The sequence below is a fragment of the Pogona vitticeps genome, chromosome 2 (genome assembly GCF_051106095.1).
Source record: "Pogona vitticeps strain Pit_001003342236 chromosome 2, PviZW2.1, whole genome shotgun sequence".
Lineage (NCBI taxonomy): Eukaryota > Metazoa > Chordata > Lepidosauria > Squamata > Agamidae > Pogona > Pogona vitticeps.
Window position 1 is genome coordinate 198,810,398 of NC_135784.1, and position 27,851 is coordinate 198,838,248.

The 27,851-nt window shown below is 42.6% G+C and overlaps 2 protein-coding genes and 1 long non-coding RNA gene across 3 annotated transcripts; all 3 read left to right on the forward strand.

The window, feature by feature from the left end:
* The first annotated feature begins 1,777 nt into the window (after window positions 1–1,777).
* LOC110077851 (uncharacterized) lies at window positions 1,778–12,682 on the forward strand. The gene is made up of 5 exons (XM_020791377.3): window positions 1,778–1,953; window positions 4,011–4,187; window positions 6,350–6,449; window positions 9,019–9,149; window positions 11,801–12,682. Exons 1-5 carry the CDS (start codon window positions 1,897–1,899, stop codon window positions 12,077–12,079), a joined length of 744 nt encoding a protein of 247 aa, XP_020647036.3. The 5' UTR covers window positions 1,778–1,896; the 3' UTR covers window positions 12,080–12,682.
* On the forward strand, window positions 8,218–8,629 carry LOC144586500 (uncharacterized). Its single transcript, XR_013541357.1, has 2 exons — window positions 8,218–8,346; window positions 8,491–8,629. It is a non-coding gene; the product is annotated as an uncharacterized LOC144586500 (long non-coding RNA).
* Window positions 12,683–14,950: 2,268 nt separating the features above from the next.
* DCAF10 (DDB1 and CUL4 associated factor 10) lies at window positions 14,951–27,763 on the forward strand. Its single transcript, XM_020791330.3, has 7 exons — window positions 14,951–15,432; window positions 18,702–18,815; window positions 22,276–22,473; window positions 22,781–22,983; window positions 23,557–23,667; window positions 23,932–24,077; window positions 26,044–27,763. Exons 1-7 carry the CDS (start codon window positions 15,086–15,088, stop codon window positions 26,410–26,412), a joined length of 1,488 nt encoding a protein of 495 aa, XP_020646989.3. The 5' UTR covers window positions 14,951–15,085; the 3' UTR covers window positions 26,413–27,763.
* Window positions 27,764–27,851: the final 88 nt, after the last annotated feature.

The window sequence follows — 27,851 nt, forward strand, 5'->3', positions numbered from 1 at the left end:
AATTACAGAGAACATTATGTACTGTATCTCCATTCCTTGACTGCCTGAGAAAGTGGGCGATCGAGGACAAACTAGATTTTCTGCTATGAGGATCTAAGAAAGAGGATAATTGTCTGATGGAAAGAGCCATCTAATAGTTGTTAATCCTTATGAGTTTTTCTTGGGTTCACATAAGTTTTATTAAAACCTATGCATCGTTTTCAGTATTTTATTAAACAACAGTAGCACGTTTTAGGATTCAAGTATTTGCCACACTAAAGATTTTAAGAAGATCAGTCTATGCTTTAGAGACTACAGCAGAGCCTTTGACTGTGTGGCTCGTGAAAAATTTTGGGATGTTCTGAAAGAAAGGGGTATGCCTCAGCACTTGATTGTCCTGGTGCATAACCTGCATTGCGGACAAGAAGCTACCGTTAGGGCAGAATTTGGAAGGACAGAATGGTTTCCTATAGGAAAAAGTGTCAGACAAGGATGCATTTTATTTCCTTCTCTGATCAATTGTACACAGAAATATATATATTTAAAAAGACAGACTCGGAAGGGCATCAATGAAAGAATTAGAAAAGATCATCAACTATAAGGATGTGTCAACGGAGACCAGACCAAGACCATCCGTATTCCTGATCTCCATGGAGATTAAAAGCTGTAGAGTAAAGAAAGGTGACAGGGAAACAATTGTTCTTCTTTGTGGTCTTGGTGAATGCACACGAGTACCACTAGAAGAACAACGGTTACAGGTAAGTAACCTCTCTGTTTGTTTGAAGGGTGGTGCAGGAGGACAGCTTTGCAGATACCCAGTAGATCTTAGAGCAAATCAAGCCTGAACTCTCTCTGGAGGCAAAAATTGTAAAACTGAGGCTTTACTCAGTTTCCAAACTCCAAACAAGAGAATGAAGAATTCTCTGGAAAAATATTATAATGCTGTAAAAGTTTAAAGGCAGCAGGAAAAGAGAAAGATCAAATATGAGTTGACTTCCTGAAGGAACCACAGGCTTGAGTTTACAGAGCTGAGTAAGGTGTCAAGGACAGAACATTCTGGAGGTCATTCATTCATAGGGTTGCCGTAAGTCAGAGGCAACTTGAGTGTACATAACGACAATATTTGCTGCCACTTTTGTCACCAAGATGTGTTAATTGTAGTTAAAGGGAAGTTGTCGTTTCTGCGGAATATTCCAGGGAATTTCCCAGGAGCAGTGGAATTTCCTTAGTTAATACACAACAGACTGGACAAGATTCTTTGAAAGGCTGCTTTGTCCGCCATTGCTGATCCTTCCCAGTCAATGCCTGACATGTTCCAGGTGCTCACATGGGAGTGGAACCAGCTTGCTCAGCACTCTGCCTGAAGTGCCTGGTGTCTAGAATGCAAACACTCTGGATCGCACAGAAGTTCCTCAACCTGAAGAAAGAGTTCTACAGCGCTCAAAAGCTTGCATATTTTGTGCAATTACAGTTCTGTATCTTACACAGATGCTAATTTAAAAAATCGTTCCTGTGCATTTGGGGTTTTATTTTACTCCCGGGGATCAATACTGCCAATCAACGGCACGGTCTGTAGCCTTAGGGTTCAGAATCCTATGAGTCCCGGAGACATGCTACCACGGAAGGACGGCCGAATCTGAAAGCACACGATCCCGTCGGCGCTTGCGCAGTCTGACCTCTGCTTGCCTTCCGTCGGTCGGGAGTCGCCTTTCTCCCCCATGGGCTGCCTAGCGACCTTCCTTCCCTCGGGAAAGGCGGCCGCGGTATCGAAAGAGGAGCCCTGCTAGAGGGCGGGCGGGTGGGGGGCGGGTCTGCCGCGCAAGCGCACTTCCTTTCCCTGCCTGGACGATCTCGGCTGTCTTGGAAGGCGGCCCGCTTCTTCTCCCCTTTTTTTCTCGTCGGGAAGAAAACGGCACGATGAGGCACCTCCTGTTCCGCCGCCTCTTGCAGGGCTGCCGTCGGGGCGCCCTTCCCGTGAGTAGTCGTGGGAACGAGCAAGAGGACCGCGACGTTATTGCAGGCGGTCCCCGGGGAGCAAATGCTCGACAGCGGAAGGAGGCGGGGGGGGCGCGCTTTTTCCTGGGGAGTGGGGGCGCCGCCTTCCGCGGGACTTGGGGGGGGTCACCCCCCAATATATGCAAGCCCACCGCAGGGTCGCCTCCTTTGCGGCGATCCCCTCCCTTCCAAGCACCGCTGAATCGTTGGGCACCTGCAGTGGGTGGTGGGTGGGGGGGGGAAGCAGTTTCTCCCACGGAGTCCTACGTTTATTTATATTTTTTTTAAATAAAAGCTGGCCGACCCGTTGTGGTCTCATGGGGTAACACACTGTGCGCGAGAATTATAGTAATCTGCCGCTGTCGGCGATATACTGGAACCAGCGCTCAGTGGGGGGGGGGGTGTCAAATCTCAGGATTTCTGTGTAGCATTTGTTGACACAGGCGGGCGCACCCAGCCCGGTTTAGGTTCCCTTGTTCTCTCTGCTCATCTCACAGTAGTTAGCAGAGAAATAGGTTTCACCCCTTCCCCCCCCCGTCACGAAGAGTCGGATACGACGACAACGACACACACACACACACAGCGCGTTGTTGCAAGCTCTGTCTCTTCTTCTAATGCAAGGGATAGAGGATGGTTTGGTCTTGAATAGGCTTTTAAGAGCCATTAGGCGTACAAAAGACCTTTCCTTCATGTGTTGCTATGGTTCCACCTAGCTGCTTGCATTTTCTTTTGCCTGCTCTTGTGAAGTAGTGGGGGCATTTATGTGATCTGTCATGATATGCACTTGCACTTCCAACTTTACCATTACACCGCTGACCACTTTGGCTTCCGTCCTCGGAAATGAATTCCCGTCGACACTCTTGCCATGAAGGACCCTTCCATATTTTAGGGTTCTGAATGTATTATAATCCAAAGGCAAGAGTGAATGCTATCTTTACGGCCCTACAGATTTGTTCTTTTGTTGTTGTTTGTTTTGTTGGCTATTATATACAGTAGTCTGAGAACATATAGAACTTGGCCCTTAGATGTTGAACAGCTGGTCTGCACCCATCTCCAAGCTCCTTTCTCTGTGTTTGAAAGAATACAACATGCTCTGTGTAATTATACAGTGGACCCTTGACTTACAGACGGCTCAACTTACAGACTTCTCTGGCCACAAAATTTAGGTTCAATTTGTAGCCAGAGAATCGACCTACAGACCAGAAAAAAACCAAAACGGAACAAAAATGGAGCAAAAACGGCCAGTTACAGGATTAATCAGTTTTCAATGCATTGTAGGTCAATTGAGACTCGACCTGCAGCCACCGTTCCAATACGGATTCATTCCGTAAGTAGAGGGTCCACTGTAAAGAGTCAGTACTAGTTCCAACACCAAAACAGGACCATTAAAAATAACAGCTTTAAAAGAACTGTAAGTTTGATTTGACAATAAAAAAGCAATGATTTATACACACACACACACAGAGTATTTAAATCAAAATTTACTTCTGAAAATTTATTTTTAATTTAAATCATTTTCAAAGTCTTATTAGTTTTTTTTTAATTGTGATTTCAATTATGATTTAAATTCATTTTATTTAAATCAAATCCCCCCTGTGTGGAAGTTTTAGAAAGCATGCTTCTAAAATATACTTTTGTATTTTTTAAAAAAATTAGGATTTTAAATATTTTCTGCATAAGATACCCCAGACTTGAGGAGTTTCTGTATTTAATGTTTTCCCAAAATATGCATGTTGATATATATGCCATTGATCAGTGGGCTATGATTACGGAGCATCGCCCAGAGACCTTTGGGTAGTGTGGGCGGCATATAAGTTAAATAAATAAATGTTTTTTAAAAAATCTGAAATTTAGATAAAGCAGGAATGGGTAACCTGAGAGTCTCAGAGGTTGTCGGGCTGCAACTTCCATCACTAGAATTGTAATTGTTAATTGGATTTGAGGCCATAAACTCCACCATTAACTGTTTCTACAGATATAGATCTAATTAGACCCTGTCTTGTTGCAACTGGAATTTCTTTTTTTCTGTCTTACAGTGTCTGCCTCTCAATGTGTCAGGGAGTTTTGGGAGAAAACCCTTGACTGATACGTTGCATCATGCATACAGCACAGAAGGAGGAAATGCCGGAAGGTCCCTTGGACACTATCCAATACCCAATAAGAAGGATTTGCCGTATGACATAGTGGAGCTCATGGAAGAAGTAGAAGTAAAGGTATGGATGTCCTACAGGGGGCAGGGCGGGGGACCCTGGTGTTTCAGAAGGGCTTCCCTTGCCTTTGTTTCCAACTAGACATAAGGAGGGAAACCCAAGCCCATCTGGTGTAGTGCACAACATGGCAAACTAGGTCTAAGGACACTAGGGTTGAAATCCCTCCTGGGCCATTGAAACCCATTAGGGAATGGCAGAGGCAAAACTACTCCTTGAACATCTCACACGTCTTGAAAACCCTCTTAGGTTTTCATCAATTGGAAGCAACCGAACACAATATAACAACAAAAGAAGGCAAGCATCACAACTGAGACTGATCTGGTACAGTGTGTGATGTGACAGGAATGGAGATGCATCCATGGAGCAGAATGATTTTATATTTTCGTAAGTTGGAGATGGGGCAGCTCTTGTTAGTTTCTCCAAGACAACTTTTGAAAGAATCAGAGATACACTCTCAAACCATCTCTGTAGGTGAGACAATCTAGTTAGAATATCTGCAGCCTCTTTCTACTTGCTATCTTAATACTACCCAGAATCCTTGGGTTGGACATCAGCCATCATCCTCAGCCCTCAGTTGCTTCATTTACTGTCTTGGCTGATGAATTGTTTTGGAGAATTCAGCATTATCCCTAGTATTTTGTAACCACACAATTGGCATAATGCAAAATATTATCTTGTTAAGTGTTATGTGATACAAACATTAGATCAGGAAAAAAATGAGAAAAGGGCCATGTGGTCTCCAAAAGAATACAAATGCAGGAGCAGGTGATACTTTTATTAGACCATTAAAAAACCAAACAAACAACAGATAGCTAGCTTTTGATGATAACTCAATATAGCTTTTGATGATAATTCAATTATAATTCTTGAATGAATTATCATCAAAAGCTAGTTGTCTGTTGTTTTCTTGATGTTGTTAGCTCAGGGGTTCTGGCATGTATTTTTGAGTAGAAAGGGCAACAGTTCCAAAGTAAACAAAAGGCAGTGAGGACAACGGCTACTGAAAGGCAGAACTAAAAATGTGGTTTTATGCTTTGGTGCTCTTCCAGACACAGTTACTATCTGTCCTAGGAAGGTAGAAAATAAAATGGTTATACTATATAGTTAACTATACAGTGGTGCCTCGCATTACGATCGCTTCGTTTAACAACAAAATTGCATTACAGTGATGTTTCCTATGGGGGAATTTCACTTTGCAATAATCGGTTCCCTGCTTCAGGAACCGATTCTTCGCAAAACAACGATTTTCCAACAGCTGATCGGCGGTTTCAAAATGGCCGCCAGGTAAATAAAATGGCTCCCCACTGTGTTTAGGGACGGATTCCTCACAAGACAGGAGCGAAAATGACCGCCCTATGGAGGATCTTTGCTGGACGGTGAGTTTTAAGCCCATCAGAACGCATTAAACAGGTTTTAATGCGTTTCTATGGGCTTTTAAATTTCGCTTTACGATATTTTTGTTCTACAGCGATTTCGCTGGAACAAATTAACATCGTAATGCGAGGCACCACTGTACCTTGCATCCCATCAGAGACAGGGTTTGCCCTGAGACGGAAAAACAGTGGGTTGAATGAGCATCTGAACCTGATGGGCTACATTTAGCTTAATGCAGGAATTAAGGGAACCTGCAGCCTTCCAAAAATCCTCACCATTGGTAATGGAGAGTTGATGGGAGTTCATGTCCAACCACATCTGGAAGGTCACAGCATTCTCTCCTTAATTTAGTGGGTTGTCAGCCTGCTATTTTGGAACAAAGAAGACTTGCTAGATGCATTAACAAGCCATTTTTCATACCAAATCAGCCTGTTTGTCCATCTGGCTTGGTATTGTCTGCTCAGACAGGCAGCAGTTCTCCAGCATCTGAGGCAGAGGGTGTTTCTCACCTGATCCTTTAAACTGTAGAAGTCAGGGATTGCAAACTATGGACATTCTGCATATACAGACTGTCTTATCTCGTCCCTTCCACTGGGAGAACAATTCAGAAGGGGAGGCTTGACATCACTCTGTAACATCCCCAGGCTTGTCCAGCAGCCACTTGTATCATACTGGGACAGGAAATAGTATGAGCATTGCATAGGAGGTTACCTTAGTGATGACTTTATTATATCTGATTATTGTATCTTCTTTCTTTCTTTTTTCATTTTTTTCCTCTTCTTAATTCTCAGACTGGGTTTTTGCCCAATGTATTTAAAGTGTTATCTCACCGACCAGCAGAATTTAGAGCCTTCTTTGCTTATTACAATGCCATAATGAACAAGGAGTCAGGTAAGAATAGCAACAGGTATTGGAATGTAATCTGATCTAAACTTCTTTCCCAGTAGGACTATAATAAACCACTGTAGGTTATGAAATTCCTTTGGGATTTCCAATGAGTAGATGAATGATTTTAAGTACCCTCAAGTCTATCATGGTTTGTCTGCAGATGTCATTAGGAGACAGCACTAGCTTCCACTGGACTTAAAACCTAGTAAGATGCTGCTGTCATCTTCCCAAACAAAATTAACTAGTATCCTAGAATTCTTAGTTTGCAGTAAAGAAGTAGTAATTCTCCAGACTGTTGCTTTGTCACCTGAAAAGCTTTATGCTAATAGACTGTGATCTGGGGACCAAGAACACGTGCAAGTTTCCTATACGTGCCCATGAAACACAACACTTTTCGGTTTCAAAAGTTAATGCAGAGGTTACACTTGAATCAGGGCTCAGGAAACCTGATTTCAAATCCCCAGTCAGGTAATTCATATTGTCATTTTGGATTAGTCCTGCTCCCTTCATGTCTGAGCTGCCTCCCAGAGTTATTGTGAAAATAAAGTGAAGAGGAGGAGAGTTGTCTGCATGCTCTTGAGCTCACAGATAGTCTAAATGCAGTGCAAGTGACAATAACAGCAACTTGAACCATCTTGCTGTCTCAAAACCTCTAGTTGACTGTGTGAATAGTTTAATTGCATCACAGGCACAAAGAATGAACCCAACAGCTGAAAATCTAAGTGCTGTTGGAATGTGGGAAAGTACCAGGGTTCGGTACAACAGAAGCAATTACGGAGTAATAGCTTTTCTCAAACTTAGAAATTATGGATAGATTATAATTGCATTTATTTCCTGGCCTTTATAATCATTGCAGAGCAAGGAACAATATTGCTGAACCAGTGAGCAGTAAAGTACAGTGGCCGAAATCTTGCTGGGATTTTACTTGTATGTCTAAGACGAATCTTCTCGCTTGTCATGGCTGAGTGATGTGGTGCAAAACTCTGGTGGTTATGTCCTCGTTTAGTCGTGTCCGACTCTTCGTGACCCCATGGACCAGAGCATGCCAGGCCCTCCTGTCTTCCACTGCCTCCCAGAGTTGGGTCAAATTCATGTTGGTTACTTCGATGACACTGTCCATAGGGTGGTTATGTGCCCAATCATAAACTCATTTGTGTGTCCAGCATGTGCCCAACACATGCCATGCATCTTGTCAATTAGCCAACGCAGCTGACATAGTTGATTCCTCTCTAGTGTGGGATTTTGGTATAGAATTTGGACAATAAAAACACATTAAGGGCATTTAATTAACAATTAGTTTAAAAGTCAGCAAAAAGAGTGATTGTAGTGGCAGTGAATTTCTCTTAAACAAATTCTCCAAATGAGCAGAAACTGACTGGGTGTGAAAACACTAGTGAAAGTGATACCTCTTGGGATAGGAGATTCCAAATTCAGAGTATTGCCATAGAGGGAGTCCTTCTTTGAACACCCATCCCATGTACTATGAGATGGTCTTCCCTCAAATCTAAAAGCACAAGGAATAGGGTGAGGCTTTTCTTCAAATATTTGGGCCCAACTGAAGTCTTTAGTTTAGTTTTAGTTTTATTGGACTTATACCCCACCCCCCCTAGACAAAGTCTACTCGGGGATGCTTACATGAATGATAAAACACAGCAATAAACATACATAATAAAATCCTACAACTATTTGTAGGGCAGGGCTTTGCAGGTTTGCACCAGCACCATGAATTTAGCCCAAAGGTGGAGTGGCAGCCTATTTAGCTGTTGCAGGAGCAGCGTTCTATGTCCCCTGAAAACTGCCTCTGTAGCATCCTGGCGAGATCATTCTGTACCTTCTGCAATTCTGGGTTATCTTCCGGGGCAGTCTCCCATGAAATGCCTTAGTGTGATCTAGACCAGTGGTTCTTAACCTTTGTTACTCGGATGTTTTTGAACTGCAACTCCCAGAAACCCCAGCCAGCACAGTTGGTGGTGAAGGCTTCTGGGAGTTGCAGTCCAAAACTCCTGAGTAACCCAAGGTTAAGAACCAGTGATCTAGACTAGAGATTGCTGGAGTATGCTTTTGTTTGTCCAACTATCTCTGTTGAGGAAGAGGCATAGCTGAGGCATGAAGCTGAACAAGACATGTTGTCCCACTGAATCCAACTGGGCCAGATTTTTAAAAACTACAAAAAAAAAACAAAACCAAACTGTAGGCTACATAGCTGTTCGGTTTTTTGTGGGGTTTTTTTTCTTTTTTGGTGGGAGTGCTAGCTGATGCAGCATGAGTAGTCCATGCCTTTTTCAGATCCAGGAACCATCTACTCAAAAGATCTCTGTCTTAGGATTCAGCCTGATTTCATTGGTAATTCATCACCTGTACAGCCACAACACATGGATGATAAAGAGACTTAGAACTGGGTATCAACTGCATATTGCTGACACCTCACCCCAAATCCACTGAGGAATTTTCCTAGTGGCTTCATAGAGTTGCTAGAGAACACATGAAAGTAAAAGCCCACCATTTCATGAGTCCATCCAGAGAACTGCTCTAGAAATATGACCCACCCTTTGCATATCTTATCATTCCACAGGGAATCTAAGCAAGGCCGACAAAGAACTCATTATTGTAGCTACCAGTATTGCCAATCGGTGCCCCTACTGTGTAGTTGCACATAGTGCCTTCCATCGGATATACTCCAAAAAACCCACTCTGGCGGATCAGGTCAGTCCCCATATCTGTCCTGTGTCTCTTATTTGTGTGTAATTTTCTGTGTCTTTGACTTCTGTGCTATTTTATGTAGGAAATGGACTTTTAAGATTGTGTCAGCAGTTATTTACCTGCCCATCAAGTTCATCGAGGTACTTCGGATCTACGTGTGTGAAGCTTGCAAAACAGAAAAGAAATTGTATGATGTGGAACTTGTTCTGAACAGGAATACTTAGAATGTTTTGCATCTTTTCCTCTTGTTCTTCCATTGTCAGGCAACGATTTTCCTTTTCAGGCAGGCTTTTAAGTAGTAAATAGATTTTGGTTTCTTTGTTTAGGAATGCTGTTTCTATTAAATATCAAGATATTTAAATGATTTAAACACTTTTAAAAATATTTTTATGTGTTTAGTTGTTCTTAATGTTATATCACAATGTTTTTAATTGTGATAATTGAGTAGTTTTAATCAACCGTGAGCCTCCTTGAGTTCCCTATGGAGAGAAAGCTGGTATATGAATAAAATGGCAGAAAGACAGACAGACAGACAGATAATGGTATAATTATCTATTTGAAACCAAAGTAACAATTCTGTTTTCCACAATCTTATTTTTTTTATTGTACACCACTCTTAAGAATATGATTTGCAAGGGGGCATGAGAATAAATAAATACTTGTAATAAGTAACAATCTGAAAGAAACATTGAAGGATTACTGAAGAAGACATAACAAAAATATGCTTCAATGTATTCAGTCACTGATTTTCTATCTCTGTTTTATGTTTTAATTTACTTGTACAGTGTCAAGAGAGATCCAGTTATTGGGTTACTAAAAATGGTAATAAATACTACAGCGGTGCCTCGCTAGATGATGATAATCTGTTCCATAGAAATCGCTGTCTTGTGAAAACATTGTCTAGCGAAAAGCATTTCCCCATTGGAATGCATTGAAACCTGTTTAATGTGTTCCGGTGGGGGGAAATAGTTGTCGCCCAGCGAAAATCACCCATAGGGAAGCCATTTTGTGAAGCACCGATCAGCTGTTTAAATCGCTGTCTTGCGAAACATCGGCCCCGAAAACACACGTTTTGCGAAGATCGCCCATAGGAAAGCCATTTTGCGAAGCTGCCAATCAGCTGTAAAAATCGTCATCTTGCGAAAAAACGGTCTGCGAAGCACAGACCAAGTCATCGTCCAGCAAAATCCCCTATAGGAAAAACCATTTTGCGAATCACTATAGCAATCGCAAAAAGTCAACATCTAGCGAAAAAACCGTTTTGCGGGGTAATCGTCTTGCGAGGTACCACTGTACAATGTAAAACAATAAACCATGATTTGTTTATATTGTATTAGAAGATGAGTGCCTTTAAAGGCTTTGACCACCAGGTGGAAAGAGCTCTTACCATAGAATCATAGAATAATGAAGTTGAAGGGGGCCTCTTAAGTCCATCAAGTCCAACCCAAACATCCCATTGGTTTTGAGTTGTGTAGAAAGGGACAGTTCAGCGCGTCTGGTTTAGCAAGCCATCCAGCTGCAAGAATGGGAAGTGCACTTGTGAAAATTCCCTCTTCACTTTAAGTCTCAAGTACAGTGGAACCTCTACTTACAAACGTCATGAGTGCAGCTGAAGACCTGGAACCAGAAGGGTTAACTCAGGCTGAGGAGAATGCTGAGAGATCAGAAACACCTGAATCGCCTCCAGATTCTCCTTTCCCAGCAGACAAGCTTTGGGCCAGGCTTCGGGGAAGACTTATGGCAAAAAGGTCAGAGGATCGCTCGAAGACTGTCCACAGAAACATCCATTCAACTAGCCCTGAGTATTGAAAGGATGGAAAGGTTTCCAGCAGCTCAAGGGGCTGTTTTGCTATAAAAACAACTCCTAGTCAGCTGGAATTTCTGTGGAAACAAGTCAGAACCTCTGGCTAGCATCCACGCTCCTACAACCATGAACCGTGTTCCTGACTCTGGACTCTGACCCTGGACTACGTTGTGTGTTTGGCTCTGGACTCTGACCTTGGACTACGTTCGGTGAGTTGGTTTGGTAAATGGTTATCGGCGTTGCATTCTTGGTATTCCTGACCTTGGACTGGTTTATCGGACTTCGGCTATTGTAACCCCCGGGAACGTGACACGTCTCTACCTATGAACAATCCAACTTACAAACACCTCCGTTCGCAAAGTTTTGCTTCTACTTGCGAACGGAGCTTCAAGATACAAAAACAAAAAGGCAGGGGGAAAAGGCAGGCAATTCAAATTTCTAACTGTAGGTGGCGCCGAGGCTGCTTCTTTGTGCTGTAGCTCGGCAATTATAGGGTGTGTCATAGTGGGAGGCTTGGGAGAGCCTCCTGCTTCTACTTACCAACGTTTCAACTAATGAATATCTTCTGGGATGGATTAAGTTCGTAAGTAGAGGTTCCACTGTACATGGACGCCATTCAGTCCTTTGCATCAATGAGCCACTTCAGAATCTGTAAGCCATGCAGCGTGGTTCATGTTAAGGATACTCCTTAAGCCTCCTTGCAAGCTGTTGGTTCACCTGTTACTGACTCGACAGAGAGAGAATGTGTGTGTGTGTGTGTTTTCTCTAGTAGCCTCCATGTTTGGCTCTAACTGAATCCAAGTGTTATCTTAGGCCTTAATTTTATCATATTCTCTATGTCTTTGTGAAGGTCACCGTGAACTGGAAAATGGCTGACCTAACTGATCGGGAGCTGGCCATGCTTGAATTTGCAATTGCTGTCTGTCAAGCAAATAACATTACCGAAGAGCATTTTCAGAAGCTGGAAGCCCATGGGTTTGACCGAGAAGATGCCTGGGATATAGGCGCCATCTCGGCCTTTTTTGCAATGTCAAATCGTATAGCCCACTTCACAAATGTGCCTCCAAACCCAGAATTCTATGCCATGGGAAGAGTACCAAGAGACAAAGAGAAGACTGAATCCTCCTAACCGACCTTGCTTGTTTTACCAGATTTTTGCTTAAGGCTTTCCAGATTTTTTGCAAAAAGATTGTCTCCCAACATTGAGGTCATACTTGACTAGATACAGAGTGAATATGGTAAGGTCCAAATGGGCAGGTATTGGTTTTAGTAAGATGTACCTCACGTTCTATTGAATTCTTGAAAAGGATTTCTGGTGGGATCTCAGCTAAAATGTGGTACACTGAAGACATTTTGAGCCCCTGCACTTGCTGCTTAGCTTCTTTTGACTGTAATCAGTACCATACTGTGATTTATCAATAACTTCAGGGTTAACACTTTCATAATGTATTTTATTTCTCTTAAACCTATTTGACCCAGGACATACTTGTTACAACATATCTTTTAATGACCAAAATTTGAAAGAATGTTTCATGAGACATGACAACAAATATTTAGAAGGGTTGTTTCTTAATGCCTCCCAAAGAGCTGTGATTTGCCTGTTACCTACTTTATTGTAGCATGAGATAAATACTGGTTTTCTTCATGTTTTTAAGGTGCAAATTTAATCTGGCTGACTGCTTTATACTACCGTATTTGCCGGCGTACAAGATGACTTTTTGGTCCTGAAAAACATGCCTCCAAGTGGGGGGGTCATCTTATATGCCGGGTGCACTTTCAGCAAACCCTCCCTCTCTCCCAGGGAAGTCACTTACCTGGTAGTAAGACTGAGTAGACCAAGCTCCTCCTTGGTAGCCTGGGAGCAGCCTGGCTCTAGCGCTGAACAGCTGACTGTCAGGAACCAGCAGAGAGGCGGCAGCCATTTTGAGATGCGACTACATGGCTGCTGCCTCTCAAAATGGCTACCGCCTCTCAAAAATGGCTGCCGCCTCTCTGCTGGTTCCCGACAGTCAGCTGTTCAGTGCCAATGCTGTCCTTCTTCCAGCAAACCCTCGCTCTCTCCCAGCGAAAGGAACCAAAAGCGGCAAAACGAACTCTCCCCATGATGCAGCCAAAGCAGAATCACTCATGCGGAAGAGGGCGTAGTCTTATATGGCAAGTATATAACAAACTACATTTTGAGTGGAAATGTTGGGGGGGTCGTCTGATACGCCTAGTCGCCTTATACGCTGGCAAATACTGTACGGTACTTTTATAATTTCTGACTTTTATTTGATATGTTTGTTTTCTCAAATTACTCTGGGAAATATCTTTGAAGGGTGGTATGAAAATAAATAAATGTACAACCTTTGCTATATGGTCCCTTTGTAAACCTTTGTCGAAGCACTCTTTGCATCTCCAATTATAAAGGTGGAGCAAACTTGAAAATGAAAAGTTTTCCTATAGCTGCCGTCCCAAAGCTCAGTTGAAAAAAAATATTTAAACCTAAGTATTTTTTTAACACTTGAAAGGCTAAGCGAGTAAGCAATCTTTTAAATAAAAGGATGTGTTCTTATCTCATATGTTGACCGCCATTAACAAAAAGTCTAATGTTAATTGGCAAAATACACATGCTGCATTGTCCCTTTTCAGAAAAATTGCACTTAAAACTTTTGTCTCCACATCTGCCTTAACTATGTCTTAGTAGAACACTCAGTTTGACAGAGAACTTGCTGGGTGAGATTATGCAGTCGGTCCACTATGCTCAGGTGCCAAATCCTTGCTGCATTTTTTTACCAAACCTTATTAAAATGAACCATTCTCTGCATAATTATAAGCTTGTGAGTTAAAATTCTTAGCATAGCCCTACAAGTTTTCACAGACCAATGGATCAGTGCTCAACCCCAATATGAAAGTAAATCAAATCTTGTATAACTGAAGCTTCCATAAACAGAATTAAAGAAAGAAAGAAAGAAAGAAAAGGAAGAACATGCAAGTGAATGATGCTTGAGTGACTGAGAGACAGCACATGACAGTTCTTCACACTGCACAGAGTGAGTGTTTGGACAGACTTTGTGATCGTGTTTCTTCTTTGATTTCTGCTAATAAAATTATTTGGTTATTGTCGGTGACTTTTGAATATTATCACAGAATTTTGTAACAATACATTTTGGCCGAGCCTCAGAATGGATTGCTGACTGAATATGAAAGGTAAAATAATTGATACTGTTGATGAGGGTGCATCCTGTTCAAAGCAAAATGAAGCTTCTTCCAGTCATCTTAAGTGTCGCCATTATAGCAAGGAATATCTGTCCATGAGACCCTTCACGAGAGACTTTAAATATTTGAAGCATTTTAGGGTTTTAAATCTTGAGTTAAGTCTTGGTCGGTGGCAGTAAAATGTTTTAAGGCAGTCTGTGGTAAAAGTTAAGAACCGCTGCTATAGACTGCTAGATACATAAAATGTTATGAAGAGAATATAAAGCGTAACTAGCCTGCCCAGCAAGTTTACTGAAACCTCTGAAAATAGTTAAGGTTGCTGCCAGGAAAAAAGAAACAAGCCTTGGTTTACTAGGGTTGGACGGGTTGAAAATCCATTTTTATTTACCCATTTTCTGCCACGAGGGCTTCCTAAGCTATTCTCGTTATTATATAATTAGAAACAGATCAGGAACATTAAAGATTGTAAACATTTTTTAAAAAGAAATCAAAACATTAAAGGTAACATTTGCTTAGTGCGTTCGCCGAGACGGATGTGAAACCGTCGACGTCACTGGAAACAGAACCCCTTCTCTAGGTTACAAAAGTTGATTTTACAATTAAAAGACGGCATCATTTTGCACCTCGGCGATAGAAGGACAAGCGGAAAGCGCGAAGCCTCCTCCTCTCCCCCCCCCCCCGGCGGAGGGGCGTGGCTTCTCAGGACACGTTCGGAGCCCGAGGCTACGAAAAGGGGCGGCTCTTCCTCGAACGGAAGGAGAATCTGGGCGGCTCTTTGTAGTTGGGCTCGGGTTGCTGGCCGGCGTCGTTTAGTTGGTACGCGCCGCACCGGAAGTGCGAGGGGGGGCGGTTAGGTGGCGGTAGCAGCAGCAGCGGCGGCAGCCTTGGGTGTTATGAGAGGAATGCTGCTGCCCGGAGCGGCGGGGCTGAGCTCGGGATGAGCTGGCGGGCGCGGTGGGGCTCCACCCCAGAGCGGTCGTCTCCGGGCGAGGGGGACCAGTCGCCGCCGCTGCCGTCGTCCCCGCCGCTTCCACCCCGGAAACAGTCGCCGAAGCAGCCGCCGGCCTATGCCTCCTGCTCGGTGCCCGTGTCGGTGCCCGGCGGGGGCCTGTTCGCCTGGGTGCGCGACCGGCGCCTGGGCCATGGGGGCCGCTGCGTGGAGCCGGCCCGGGACACCTTCCGGGCGATGACGGGGCTCTACGGGGCCATCCAGCCCGCGGACTCCGTCTCCCCCATCACACGCACGCACGGCGCCGTCTTCAACCTGGAGTATTCCCCTGGCGGGTAAGGCGAAGGGAAGGGAAGGAGGCCGGCCAGAGGTGGGAGCGGCGGGGATCTCGGCGCCCTCCGCTTCCCATCTCTCCGCGAGAGTCATGTATACCGTAGGGCTCGGTATCTCTCCGTTTGGTGATCGAGTGACAATATATTTGTGCATCTTTTATTTCCCCTTCGTCCCATATGGTCGGGCTAGTGGTGGTGAGACTTGAAACGCAGGATGGTTTTGCTCCAAACCTCCTCCTCCCCCTCTTTAACTTCCTATGCCTCCGTGTCTTCTGGAAATGCCACACTGCAGCCGTATTTTGCATTTTGGGGGTGGGTTCATGCGTGCACCTGCTACTGTATTGGGTTTGGATCATGAGTCCCACAACACTTAGGAAAGATATGCAGATTGGAAATTAGGACTAGGAATTAGCTGTGCAACTAATGTGTTACAGTGCTTAAAGGTGTCTGTGTTTTGAGCGGAAATGTCATTTTAAGATTAGCTGATTGGAATAATTCAGACTCTGAATTTCAGAACACTGGAGAAATGTATGGCACTCTTCTCCATCATTGTCCTCTTTACTTTAGAGCCAAACATGTCAATAGGCTTTAAAACTTCTAATTGTTTCACTTTTATTCTGAAATAGCGTCTGTGGAGTTGTGGTGGAAGAGCTCTTATTACCACTACTGGACTACTCTGTCACTGTTCTTTACAGTAATTTTGTACCAATTCCAGTGCGGTTCAAAATGTTGAACATTTATTTAGAACTTTAAGAAAATTGAAGGGTTTGAATGGCACAAAGTCCCAGTGTTGTAGAGGCATAAAACTGAAAAGATTTAAAGGCCCAGGTCGGTTTTTCCACACTTGCCTTGCTGCAGAAATAGGAGAATTTTTTTGTTTGTTTGTTTTTTACTGCTGTTCTTTTCAGCATCTATTATATGCAATCCCGAGTTTGCACAAAATGTTGTACTTCTGGTTGCAATTGTACTCTTCTGTGAATTCTTTTTCCTATTAGAAATTATACCTGGTAAAATTGTACACAAGAAAAGTCTGGATACTTGATCATACGGTGGGAAGTATGCTATGTTGTTCACAGATTGCTGAAGCAACCTTAATTTTGTCCTTATTTTGATTTGAGTGTGCCATGTCTAGCTTTCTATCCTGAACACATTTCTAGTTCTCGAACCACACTTTCCATGTAGAATTGTACACATTTTGGAACTGGCTTTTAAAGTAACAATTTATGGTGTGTGGATTGGTTATTAGTAATGAATACAGTGGCTAGAATCCTGTTGTACAGTTATGTAAATAGCGTACCTGTTGGAGGCAAATTGTTGTAAGTTAAAAAATCTTCATACATACTGTTGCATACCAAGTCCTGTGACTCAATATGGAAAATGTAATTCTGTACAAATTTCTTAACTTATAGCAGGTTGCCTCCAAGCATTAATGCTGTTTATGTAACTGCACAGAAAAAATTCAACTAATAAGTTGCAAAGTTTTGTCACCATGCTTTTGCGTCCTTTTTTGCTGCAACAAATCCCATTTATTGTGTTGAAAAAGGGAAAAGTAAAAGCAACATTGCTACTTCAGCAAATGAGAAGGGGGCATGTATGTCATACTCTTCATTTTACTGGCTTGGCTTTTCAGAGATTAATCCTTACATAGCAAACAAGAAGTAAGAATAGCCAAACATCTTGTTTTTCTCTTTGCTAGTTATTGTCTAGCTACAAACCTGCCAGTCTGTGGCCTCCCTTGTGCCTTTTTTACATCCTCTGTCCCCATGTACCTTCTATGATGAGAGTGTCTGAACTTATGTGTCCATCAGTCCCTAGTAATATAATTGTTGTTTTAAGAGAGAAAAATGACAGCTTTACTAAATACTGTAGGTAAAACGAAGTGGAATGTTTGCAAAGGCTGTTGGAAGCTTTAATAATAATTTTGGATCTTAAGAACATCACCAAAATGCAAACAGGTTCAGTTCCAAGCACTTGTGTAGATAAGCTACCCAGGAAATTAACATTGCAGCTGTTACTGTGACATTCTAGAGCAGCCATTCTCAAAGGGACCATATGCCCCCTTGGGGGATCTGGCACATTTGAAGGGGGTCACAGACTGGAAACAGTTCTTCACAGACCATCATGATGTTCATTATATAACTTATACAATCCTGATTCAGCCTTTATTTCTTTCATATTGTGTTTATAGCCATAGCAAGCAAAAAAAAAAAGGTTAAGAATGTCTGTTCTAGAGCACAATGTAGATGTAGAATCCCAAGTTATTTACAGTAGGTCAGTGGAGCTTTCTGACACCCAGTTAGATAACAGCAGCAGTAATAACTGCTGTCAAGTTACTTCCAATTTATGGTGCCCCTTTTCGGGGTTTTCTAGGTATGGAGTACTCAGAAATGATTTGTAAGTCCCTTCTTTTGGGGATACTCTGGGACTGTATGGTTTGCTCAAAGCTACACAGACTGGTTCTTCTCCCAGGAGACACTATGGGAAATCACATTTCCTAAGCAGCCAATTCACAAGCTGTACATATACACATACATTATATTATTGAATTGAAGACAGTTTGGAGTAACCAGAAATAAATAATTGTGAGTTCTGTTCAGTTCTGGTATTTGGAACAAATGGGTATGGAATTTTTCAGTTCTAAGTGCATGTCTTTTGCACCAAGCTTGGGCTGGTGAATTGTAGGGCATTGTGAAAAATAGATATGACACCCTGAAGGCTTGTCTACCTGTAACCGGAGAATGGGTATTGACTAGAGAGGTGTTACTCTTCATGCATGCCTGGAGCAGTGAAGCAAACACTTTGGCAGTTACTGTTGGGGTAAGCAGCACATGTGAAGCACATTTTACAAGAAGATCTAGAAGCTGTCGCAAAACTGCCCCCGCCTATTATGCTGCAGCAAGTGAGAGAAATTATGGCTGTTTAGAAAATCAATACAAAGAAATTCTGCAAACCATTCTGTGAAGTGCCGTTGAAAGTATCTAGATTCAGGCCTGTGAAACTGGATGTGTACAACCCATCCTCTTTACAGCAGGCCCTTTGGCCTTGGAAGTGTTGCACTGAAAACCATGAATTGGAGTGAATTGGAGTGAATTCCTGACAATAAAACAGAGGCACCTTCGGTGGTTGGGTCTCTTCTACCCATAGAAAACGTCCTGAATCCAGCCCATTTTTTCAGCTCTGTCTGCCTGTACTGTTAATGTATTTGGAACAAGTCAATGAGAGCTTTGTTGAATTTCTTTGTGCGTAATGCTCCTCTTTCCTTTCCTATCCAGGTCAGTGCTAACTGTTGCTTGTGAACAGACGGAAGTCCTGCTTTTTGACCCCATATCTTCAAAGCACATCAAAACACTCTCCACTGCTCATGAGGACTGTGTAAATAATATCAGGTAAGTTTGCTGGAAAGTGAAAAATGTAGGTATCTCAAATGCTGCTGTCTCTTTGCTCAGTTTTGTTCAGTTCTAAAAGCATGAATTGCTTGTTATGTGCTTTCCAGTTGGACCCAACTTATAGCGACTCTAATAAAGCTTTTAAGGTGAGATGTTTAAATATTGGTTTTATCAGCTCCACACACCTAGTCAGTTTCTGTGGCTGAGTGGGGATTTGAACCCAGGCCTCTTGAGTCCCAGTCCCTTATTCTATCCACTATATCACACTGGGTATCTACAAAAGCATGCATAGGTAGGGCTAAATTATAGTGATGTTCCAATCAGTCTTTTTGTTCTTCCTGTTCCTGTCAACTGGTTTCTTTTCTTTGTTGAAATCCAAGCCACAATCCAAAACGCTGTGATTAGTGTAAAATCGTACAATCTAGTGACATCCACAGGAAAATGAAGTAGCACCTGTCTGCACAACCCATCTCTAAATTCTTTTTGTCAGCATGATCAAGTCTAAAGAATTGTTCATACTGTTAATACAAGTAGTATTGTTATCATAATGTCTGGAATTATTTTCTTTAATATATTTCTATCCTGTCATTTCTCCAGTGTGCTCAAGGTGATGTATGTAGCTCTTTTTCTCTCCACTTTATCCTCTCATCGACCCTGTGAGGTTGGTTAGGCTAAGAGAGATTGACTAGCCTAAGATAATGCCATGAGTTTCACAATGTAGTGGGGATCTGAATCCAGATCTCCTGACTCCCAGTCCAGCAGTCTAGAACTAATCTAACCACTGTACCAAACTGGCTCTCATATGCCACACTCTTAGCTGTATCAATTCCTAATATAGTGCCGAAGCTCCTACTAGGTACAATGTTTGACTGAATCCTTCTGTCAGCAAAATCAGCTTAGGATGGCGTCCAGAGCTCCTGTGAGAGCAATTCTGCTCATGTAAAATATGACTGAAGGAAAGACGGGTTAGGAAATCTCCCCTCATGCAGAAAATCTCTCTCACATTCTTCACCTGGACCTTTTCTGGAAGGTCTGTTCCACAAATGGTATGAGTTATTTGGTATCTCCAAGGTTAGCACATGTGTTACGGCTACAGCTTTTGTGCAGTCCATTAGTTTTTAAGGTGCCATAAATAAAAACTAACATGTTGTTTTATTTTGTTGCTGTAGCAGATGAATGCTGCTGCCTCTCTGGGACTTGTTTCTGTGTCTCTGAAGCAGGGGTTGTGCATGCCTCTGCTAATAAGCTCCTTGGTTATTTGGTGTCACCTTTCCACAGGGATTCTTAGGGATAATGACTCCTCTGACTGACTGTTTAAGCTACTTAAGGATTGTGGGGTTTGGCTCAGAAACCAGAGATTACAGGGCCAAAACCAGTATCGCTTTAAGGGAATTAATGGCTAGACTTGATTCTAGGCTGAAGAAAGATTGCTGTAGAAATGTATTCGCGAAGGCTTTCACGGCCGGGATCTAATGGTTGTTGTGGGGTTTTTCGGGCTCTTTGGCTGTGTTCTGAAGGTTGTTCTTCCTAACGTTTCGCCAGTCTCTGTGGCCGGCATCTTCAGAGGACAGCACTCTGTGCTCCTCTGAAGATGCCGGCCACAGAGACTGGTGAAATGTTAGGAAGAACAACCTTCAGAACACGGCCAAAGAGCCCGAAAAACCCCACAACAACCACAAGGCTGTAGAAAGTCTGAATTGAAATATCAAGGCTGTGTGCAAGGCACTCAATTCCTGCACTTCAGTTAGATTTTGGAGCCAGGTTATTTTAATTGAGCAGAAGTTCAGCTTACAGCTGGTTGATTGCTTTCCAACATATTCCTGCCTGCATTTCTGTTGGAGGGGTTAATACCCTGTATATGTTCCTATTGTGGGTTTGAGGCACCGCAATCAGCTTCCAAATAATCCTAATTACAAACTAGGCAAGAAGTGGTGGTCGTGTGGTCAGATTGAAAGATGTTTGTTTCCACTTAGAATCATAGACTTGTAGCCGTGGAAAGGGACTCCAAGATTGATCCCCAACTGCCTGCAGGAAATGGGAAATCCTGCCTCAAAAGTAACTTTGATTGATGATCATCCATCATCTGATTGAAAGCCAACAATGAAGGAGAATTCACTACACCACCACCACTTCTTGGCCTGTTAGCTATTTCCCCAAGACCAAGCCATGTACAGAGAGGCTAAGCAGTCCAAATTAATTTAATCATGACTGAAATAAAGTTGAGGAAGTACCAAAGCTTGACATAGCTGTCTCCACAGATTGAGTAGGATTCTGGCTAAAGTTAATTGAATCTGGGATATATTAAAATCAATATGAAATAATAGCCACGACTTAAGTCTTACTGGCTCTAATCCTATACTCCATAGAAAGTTGCACAAGAGTAGGCTGATTAAATCAGTAGTGATTTGGTGAGTCAATTTCTCCATAAATTCCGTTGATAAAAATGAGCCTTATTTAGTTCCAACTTACTATGCTAAGTAACTGGATTTCATTGGCAAATGCAGCTGATTTGGCCTGGATACAACCTGTTGTCATAAGGTGGGGTAGGCAAAGGGTAGTTTTCCAGATGTAACTTGGCTTTCCTCATCTTTGATTCTTCTGGCATAGGTTAATGAGAGCTGTAATTTAGCAACATCTGGAGGACATCACATGACCACCATCCTACATGAAGTTACAGTTACTGTGGCATCTCAGCAGTTTAGCATATGCATTGCAAGCAAATGGGTCCATGATCAGTTCTTTGCATTTCCAGATACAAAGTGGAAAGATTCCTGTTTGAAACCCCAGAAAGCCAGTGTTGGTCTGTATAAACCACAAACAGGGAACCTTTGTGGATTCAGATGATTTGGTCTAAAGCTCTCATATTCCTTTACCCTTGACTCTGCTGGCTTCAGTTTATAGAAGCTGAAATCCCAATTAACAGGACAGGCATCATAGTGATCACCATCAATGTAAGGCATTTTCTGATGTTCTTACTGTCTTCTGGACTCAAGTATAGCCTTCCTTTCTTTGTCTCACTGTGTTCTCTCCATGTTGCATTCTTCTGCCCCTCATTCCTAAACTATATACAGAAGTAACATTGTTTTCCAAAAAGAACTCCTCAATTGGCACACAGGGATTTGTGCATTCTTCAAAATTAGTTAGAACATTTCTATTGAAAATGTTCAGTAGGGGAGCCTGGTAGCTAATATTTTGAAGACATTTTATAACAAATCCTGAATGTGTTAATGTTTCTTCACCTGGTAAATCTCAGATACTCCCTTTCAACACAACAATATTAGCCTTTGTGCCTTTTTTTTGTTTCAGTTTATATGTTTTAGAAATATGTTCCTGGTACTATTCTGTGTAGGCATTTGTTGCTGTCATCCAAGAGTTGCTGTTTCGTGACAGATTTGGGGAGGTTGGCTGTGAATTTGGATTGATTAAACCATTTTTTTCTCTCTTTCCATTTTGCTTCTAGGTTTCTTGATAACAGACTGTTTGCAACATGCTCTGATGACACTACCATAGCGCTGTGGGATCTGAGGAAGCTCGATTCCAAAGTGTGCACTTTACACGGTCACACCAGCTGGGTGAAGAACATTGAATATGACACTAACACAAGATTGTTAGTAACATCGGGATTTGATGGAAATGTTATTATTTGGGATACCAATAGGTAAGCAGATTTGGCATCTAGGGCCTCTTTGAACTGGATGATTTCAAAACGAGGATGTGCCTGTTGCTCTGAAAAATCTATTATGTTGTCCAGAATCCAGCTGGCTCTCTCCCTAGGCATGGTATCATTGAGATATCTGCCCCTGCAGCCCTTGAAAAGCGGCAAAACTCTGGGATGTCTTAGAGAAGTCTCTTGTGGAGAAGTAGAGTGCATGTTGAGCATTCTGTCCATTTTAAATATGATCTTAAAACTTTGGATTCTTTAAACAAGAGATTTAAAAAATTTTTTAACTTGCCTCTGCCCCCAGGTGCACAGAAGATGGCTGCCCTCACAAGAAGTTCTTTCACACCCGCTTCCTCATGCGCATGAGGTTGACCCCAGACTGTTCCAAAATGTTGATCTCAACTTCTTCTGGGTATCTCCTGATTTTGCACGACCTCGACTTAACCAAATCTTTAGAGGTTGTCAGCTACCCCATTTTAAGAGCCAGGAGAACCGTATCCAATTTAGGTGAGTCGATATGTCTTGTGTAACAGACCCCTATCTCTGACACACGTTCTATTCCTGTTTCTAGTAAGAGGTAACTAGAGATGGGAAGCAGTGCTGTGCTTCATGGCTGAATGAGCCAATGGAAGAGCAGCTTTATGCTGTAGGAGCTTCTGGGGAGTGTGCTAGGCAAGCATGTGTTCACGATTCCTATATAGAAGGCATTGTGGTAGCTCATCGACTTGGATGAGCTGAACACGCTTTGTGCAGTCAGTATTTCCCTGGGGTTGCCTGTTGCAGGGGAGTGTCAGCAGTGGTGTGGCAAAGTGCCCTTCAGGGAAGGTTTTCCATTCCTTATCTGCTCATTAGAGATTAGTCAATCTGTGGGAACTAAGGGACTTCTTGAAAACACATTAAGCAATATTATTGCTGCAACAAGTTTTTTTAAAAAAATTCCTGCAATGTTGTTGGGCTCTGACTCTCACATACTTTCACAGAGAAATGTTCAATGACATTAAATTGTTAATGAGTGAAGATGATTGAACAATGTGGTTTCTTTTTACTTGTTTTCACATAGTATTGTTTTCCTCTGCCCAGATCTGGCCTCTGCCGCCTCATCTGGTCCGAGGAGTACTGGATCACCATGTCACCAGGGTGACTCAACCCCCCTATCTGAGAAACATGCAGTACGAGCTACCCAACGAGAAGGTGCGTTAAACCACTAAAGTTGAAGAAAGTTGGTTAAAACGTCTCTTGTGCATTCAGATTAAGGTTGCTCCATTTAGCATCAGATAAGCATGTTGCGCTCTTTTTATCATTTGATGGCTGCAGAATCACAAGATTTGACTTAGTGTGTGAATATGTAATTACATCTTCTACCATAGTAGTTTGGGTCAGCCACTTCATTGGACCGTTGAGCACCTTGACTAATGAGAGAGAATGGTGGTTATTAATTATACTTCTTCCCAATAGGTGGATCACCACGCAATAGTCTTGAAGTTCTGACCCCAGAGGTTCCTGGTGAGAGGGATCGAGGAAACTGCATTACATCACTGCAGCTCCATCCCAAAGGGTGGGCTACGCTTCTTCGATGTTCAAGTAACACTGATGACCAGGAGGTAAAACAGGCTGATGGTAGTGGGGCACATCTATTCTGAAGAGATTATTTTCTTGTGGAATTACTGGTGTTCTCTTGTATTCTTAAAGTGTCTTGTGGATCAGGGGTGAACTGTTGTTCTTTTGATAACTTACTAGAAGATGGTGGTGGGGGACCGATGTAATTTGCCATGGCCATCATATCTTGTTAATTGTGTATAAAGTCTAATTTTAAGCAGCAACATTTGCCACTTGGTTCAGAATTACGTTTCTTTATTTTTGCTATATGTAAAACCCACCTTTCCTCCATGGAATGCAAAGTGGCCTACAAGGTTTCCCAGTTTGTATCGTCATAGTAACCCTGTGAGGTGGGTTAAGTTGAGAGATCCTGTCTAGGGTTGTGCCAATCAGATTTTTGGACTCTTGATTCCCAGCATTCCCCAAGAATTTCACAGGCAGAATTCTGGGAGTTCCAACTCACAGGTTTATGCTTTCAGATCCCTTTATGCCCCTTACTTGGACCAAACCCTACCGCGGAGACTGCATTCTGGCCCTCGTTTCCTGCTACACTGCTTCCTGTAGAGAGTGCCTCCTGAAGAACTACAATGCTCAGGAAACATGGTGGCGTCTTTCTTGCTGGAAGCATTGTGGCAGGACATGAGGTCTAGAATGCAATCTCTGTGGTAGGCCTTGTTCCCAGTGAGAGAAATAAAAGTATCCAAAAGCACGGGCCTATGGAATAGAACTGGAATTCAGCCTGAGGAATTTTTGGAGAGTTTTGGGACCTGGATTCCCAAAATCCAAATGACGCATTTCTAATCAAGACTTCCAAAGCTAATCAACTCTGTGGTTTAGGTATCTGGCTGTGGAGCCCGAGACTGGGAGTTCAGTTCCCCACGCTGCCTCCTTTATAGGGACTGAATTTGATGATCCACAGGGTTTTTCTAGCTCTGAAATTCTAAGATGTTTTTGATGATGATGATCATGATTATCCAGCAAGTTTCATGGATGAATGAGGATTAGACACCGGCTATCTCTAGTCCTAATCCAACACCCTAGTGTTCCTGACAAGGATGAGTAACTCTTCTTCATTGTTTGCTATACAGTGGTGCCCCGCATAGCGATGTTAATCAGTTCCGGATTAATCGTCGCTATCCGGAAACATCGCAATGCGGGCGGGAAAACCCCATAGAAACTTCGTTTAATGCGTTCCTACGGGGTGAAAACTCACCGTTATGCAAAGATCCTCCATAGCACCGCCATTTTCGCCACCTCGGTAAGCGAGGAAATCGCGCAAAAATGGTTGCAGTGGCCAATTAGGGCACCCGGCGGCCATTTTGGAACCACCGATCAGCTGTTTTAGAAACATCGAAATGCGAAGATTGGTAAGCGAAACGCTTACCGATCATCACAATGCGATGTTTTGTCCATTAAAACATCGCAATGCGATCGCATTAGCAATCTCAAAAAATAGATCGCTATGCGGATTTGTAGTTAAACGGTGCACTCGTTATGCGAGGCACCACTGTATTGTCTCCTCCTTCAGCAGTGTCTTCCTATCTTCCTTTTTGAGAGAGAGAGAGAGAGTGTGTCCCTGCTGTATTTCATCCATACACAATAAATGAAATACACTTCCCACAAGATGTGGTGGCAGCTGTTGTTTTGGATGCATTTAAAAGGGGCCGGCAGATCAATGGAAATTAGGTCTGTCTACAGTGTCCAACCAAACCTTGAATTCAGTATTCTGAATACTAATTAAGTGGGATAGATAGCAGTCCCTCCTGTCCTGTTTGATAGCTTCCTTGGGAATTAATTGGGAATTAAATAGCCAATTATAGAATGCTGAACTAGATCAATATTTTCAATGATCCGCCAAAGCATTTATTGCTTCCTTATAGTAGCTGTGGATGGGCTGAACTTGTCACTTGCTAATATGAATTCATTGTTATTTTTTTTTTGCCTTCTCTCTTTTTTCCTTTCTATTTTTAGTGGACTTGTGTCTATGAATTCCAAGAAGGCACCCCAGTGAGGCCAGTTTCCCCTCGGTGTTCTCTCCGATTGACTCACTGCATTGAGGAAGCCAATGTTGGTCGAGGCTATATCAAAGAACTCTGTTTCAGCCCGGATGGCCGCATGATCGCCTCCCCGCATGGTTATGGGATCCGCTTGTTGGGGTTTGACTCGCAGTGCAGCGAACTGGTGGACTGTTTGCCCAAGGAAGCCGCCCCCTTGCAAGAGATCCGCTCACTCTATTCGCATAGTGACGTGGTCCTGACCACCAAGTTCTCTCCAACGCATTGTCAGATTGCCTCTGGGTGCCTTAGTGGGCGTGTGTCTTTATATCAGCCAAAGTTTTAGGCACCTTTTGCCTTGAAAGGAATATCTGTTGTTTGTCTTTTAAATTACTTCAGTTTAGTTGGAGTGTTCTTTTAAAAACAAAACAAAGCAGAAGAATCTTGTACATTTGGACAAGTGCAGAGTTACTCTGATCCCTGGACTGAAAGGCAGGACGAGGTCAGTCAGTCCTCCCCTTTATGTGAACGGGTGTTTGTGTGTGTCGTGACTCAGAATTCGCACTTCAAAATTGATGGTGCATTCTTCCTCTCTGCTCCTACTGTTTCTTCTACCTGCATTGTTTGGGACAAGCATGGAAGCACTCCTGAGCCTTGTCTTCCCACCTGACTCTTAAAGCAAGATGTTGGAGGGACTTAAGAAGAGGGGACACACCCAGCCCACACTGGTGTGCATCTTTGCCTCAAGGGAATTGGACTTCAACCTCTAGGCCTCTTTTTGATTTCTGGATTTTGCTGTATTATGTTTCTTCTTTTTCTAGGTAATGGAGCATTTCTCTGGCACAGTAGATTATCTGCATACAGCAGGCATATTATTTCCTGGTGAACAACAAAATGCTCTTACTACATTTTGATATTGTTCTACTGTAGTTGTCTGTTGGCTAGTATTCTAAAAACTGTACATGGTTGCCAGGTTCTCCTCCCCCTGACCTGAAAAGGAACAGTGGAGGCACAGTTTTCCTTCCTCTGTTGGATAGAGAAAAACTGGATAACCTTACATCTTGTTCTCACAAGTTTTGTAAAGGAGCACTTTCTATAATATCATTGAACATAGAAGAGAGTGTAGTTGGATCACTAAGTATCTGCCCAAACACTTATGTTTACAGTCCAACAGGACATTATCCTGCACAAGCCTCCATGAAATGAAATAGGTACTGTGCAGATGCTGAAGGTCTGGAAGAGCTGCCCATTCATTTAAGGGAGGTTTGTGCAGAAAAATGTCTGTCTGAATTGTATACTGCGCCCTTTGATGGGTCTTACTGCTGTGAAAGTTTTGGAGATTGAATAAACTCTTCAAAAATATATCAACTTCAATGTTACTCAGTACTATTTCCATTTGCAACATGACTGAAGTTGGTTGACCTTTTATTCATGTGCCTTGCAAGTCGTAAACTGATGCTACCCCTTCTGAGAAAAGGCCTAGCTCAGGTGTGCTAAGACTCAGCTGACCAGCTACGGATGAGGATCAATCTAAACGTTTTGCTGAAATGATGAGTTTTCTCCTGTGGCAATTAAGAACATTTCTTAGGATATGGGCACATCCTTCAGAACTGTTTCCAAAAATGTTCACTATAGTAACGTTAAGCTGTGTTTTTCTGTTGCAGATACTTATGTGAAATAAACCAAGCAGTCATAGATTTGTTTTGCTTTGTCCTTGACACAAGGTGACACAAGCGTTCACTACTACCTATCGTTGAGCATGTTTTGATTGTTTCATCATTCCAC

Coding starts and splice junctions, on each gene's coding strand:
- DCAF10 (XM_020791330.3), top strand. CDS start 15,086: ATGAGCTGGCGGGCGCGGTGGGGCTCCACCCCAGAGCGGTCGTCTCCG. Junction 22,984..23,556: donor GAGAACCGTATCCAATTTAG/GTGAGTCGATAT, acceptor TCCTCTGCCCAG/ATCTGGCCTCTGCCGCCTCA. Junction 24,078..26,043: donor GTAACACTGATGACCAGGAG/GTAAAACAGGCT, acceptor TTCTATTTTTAG/TGGACTTGTGTCTATGAATT.
- LOC110077851 (XM_020791377.3), top strand. CDS start 1,897: ATGAGGCACCTCCTGTTCCGCCGCCTCTTGCAGGGCTGCCGTCGGGGC. Junction 1,954..4,010: donor GCCGTCGGGGCGCCCTTCCC/GTGAGTAGTCGT, acceptor TCTGTCTTACAG/TGTCTGCCTCTCAATGTGTC. Junction 9,150..11,800: donor AACCCACTCTGGCGGATCAG/GTCAGTCCCCAT, acceptor GTCTTTGTGAAG/GTCACCGTGAACTGGAAAAT.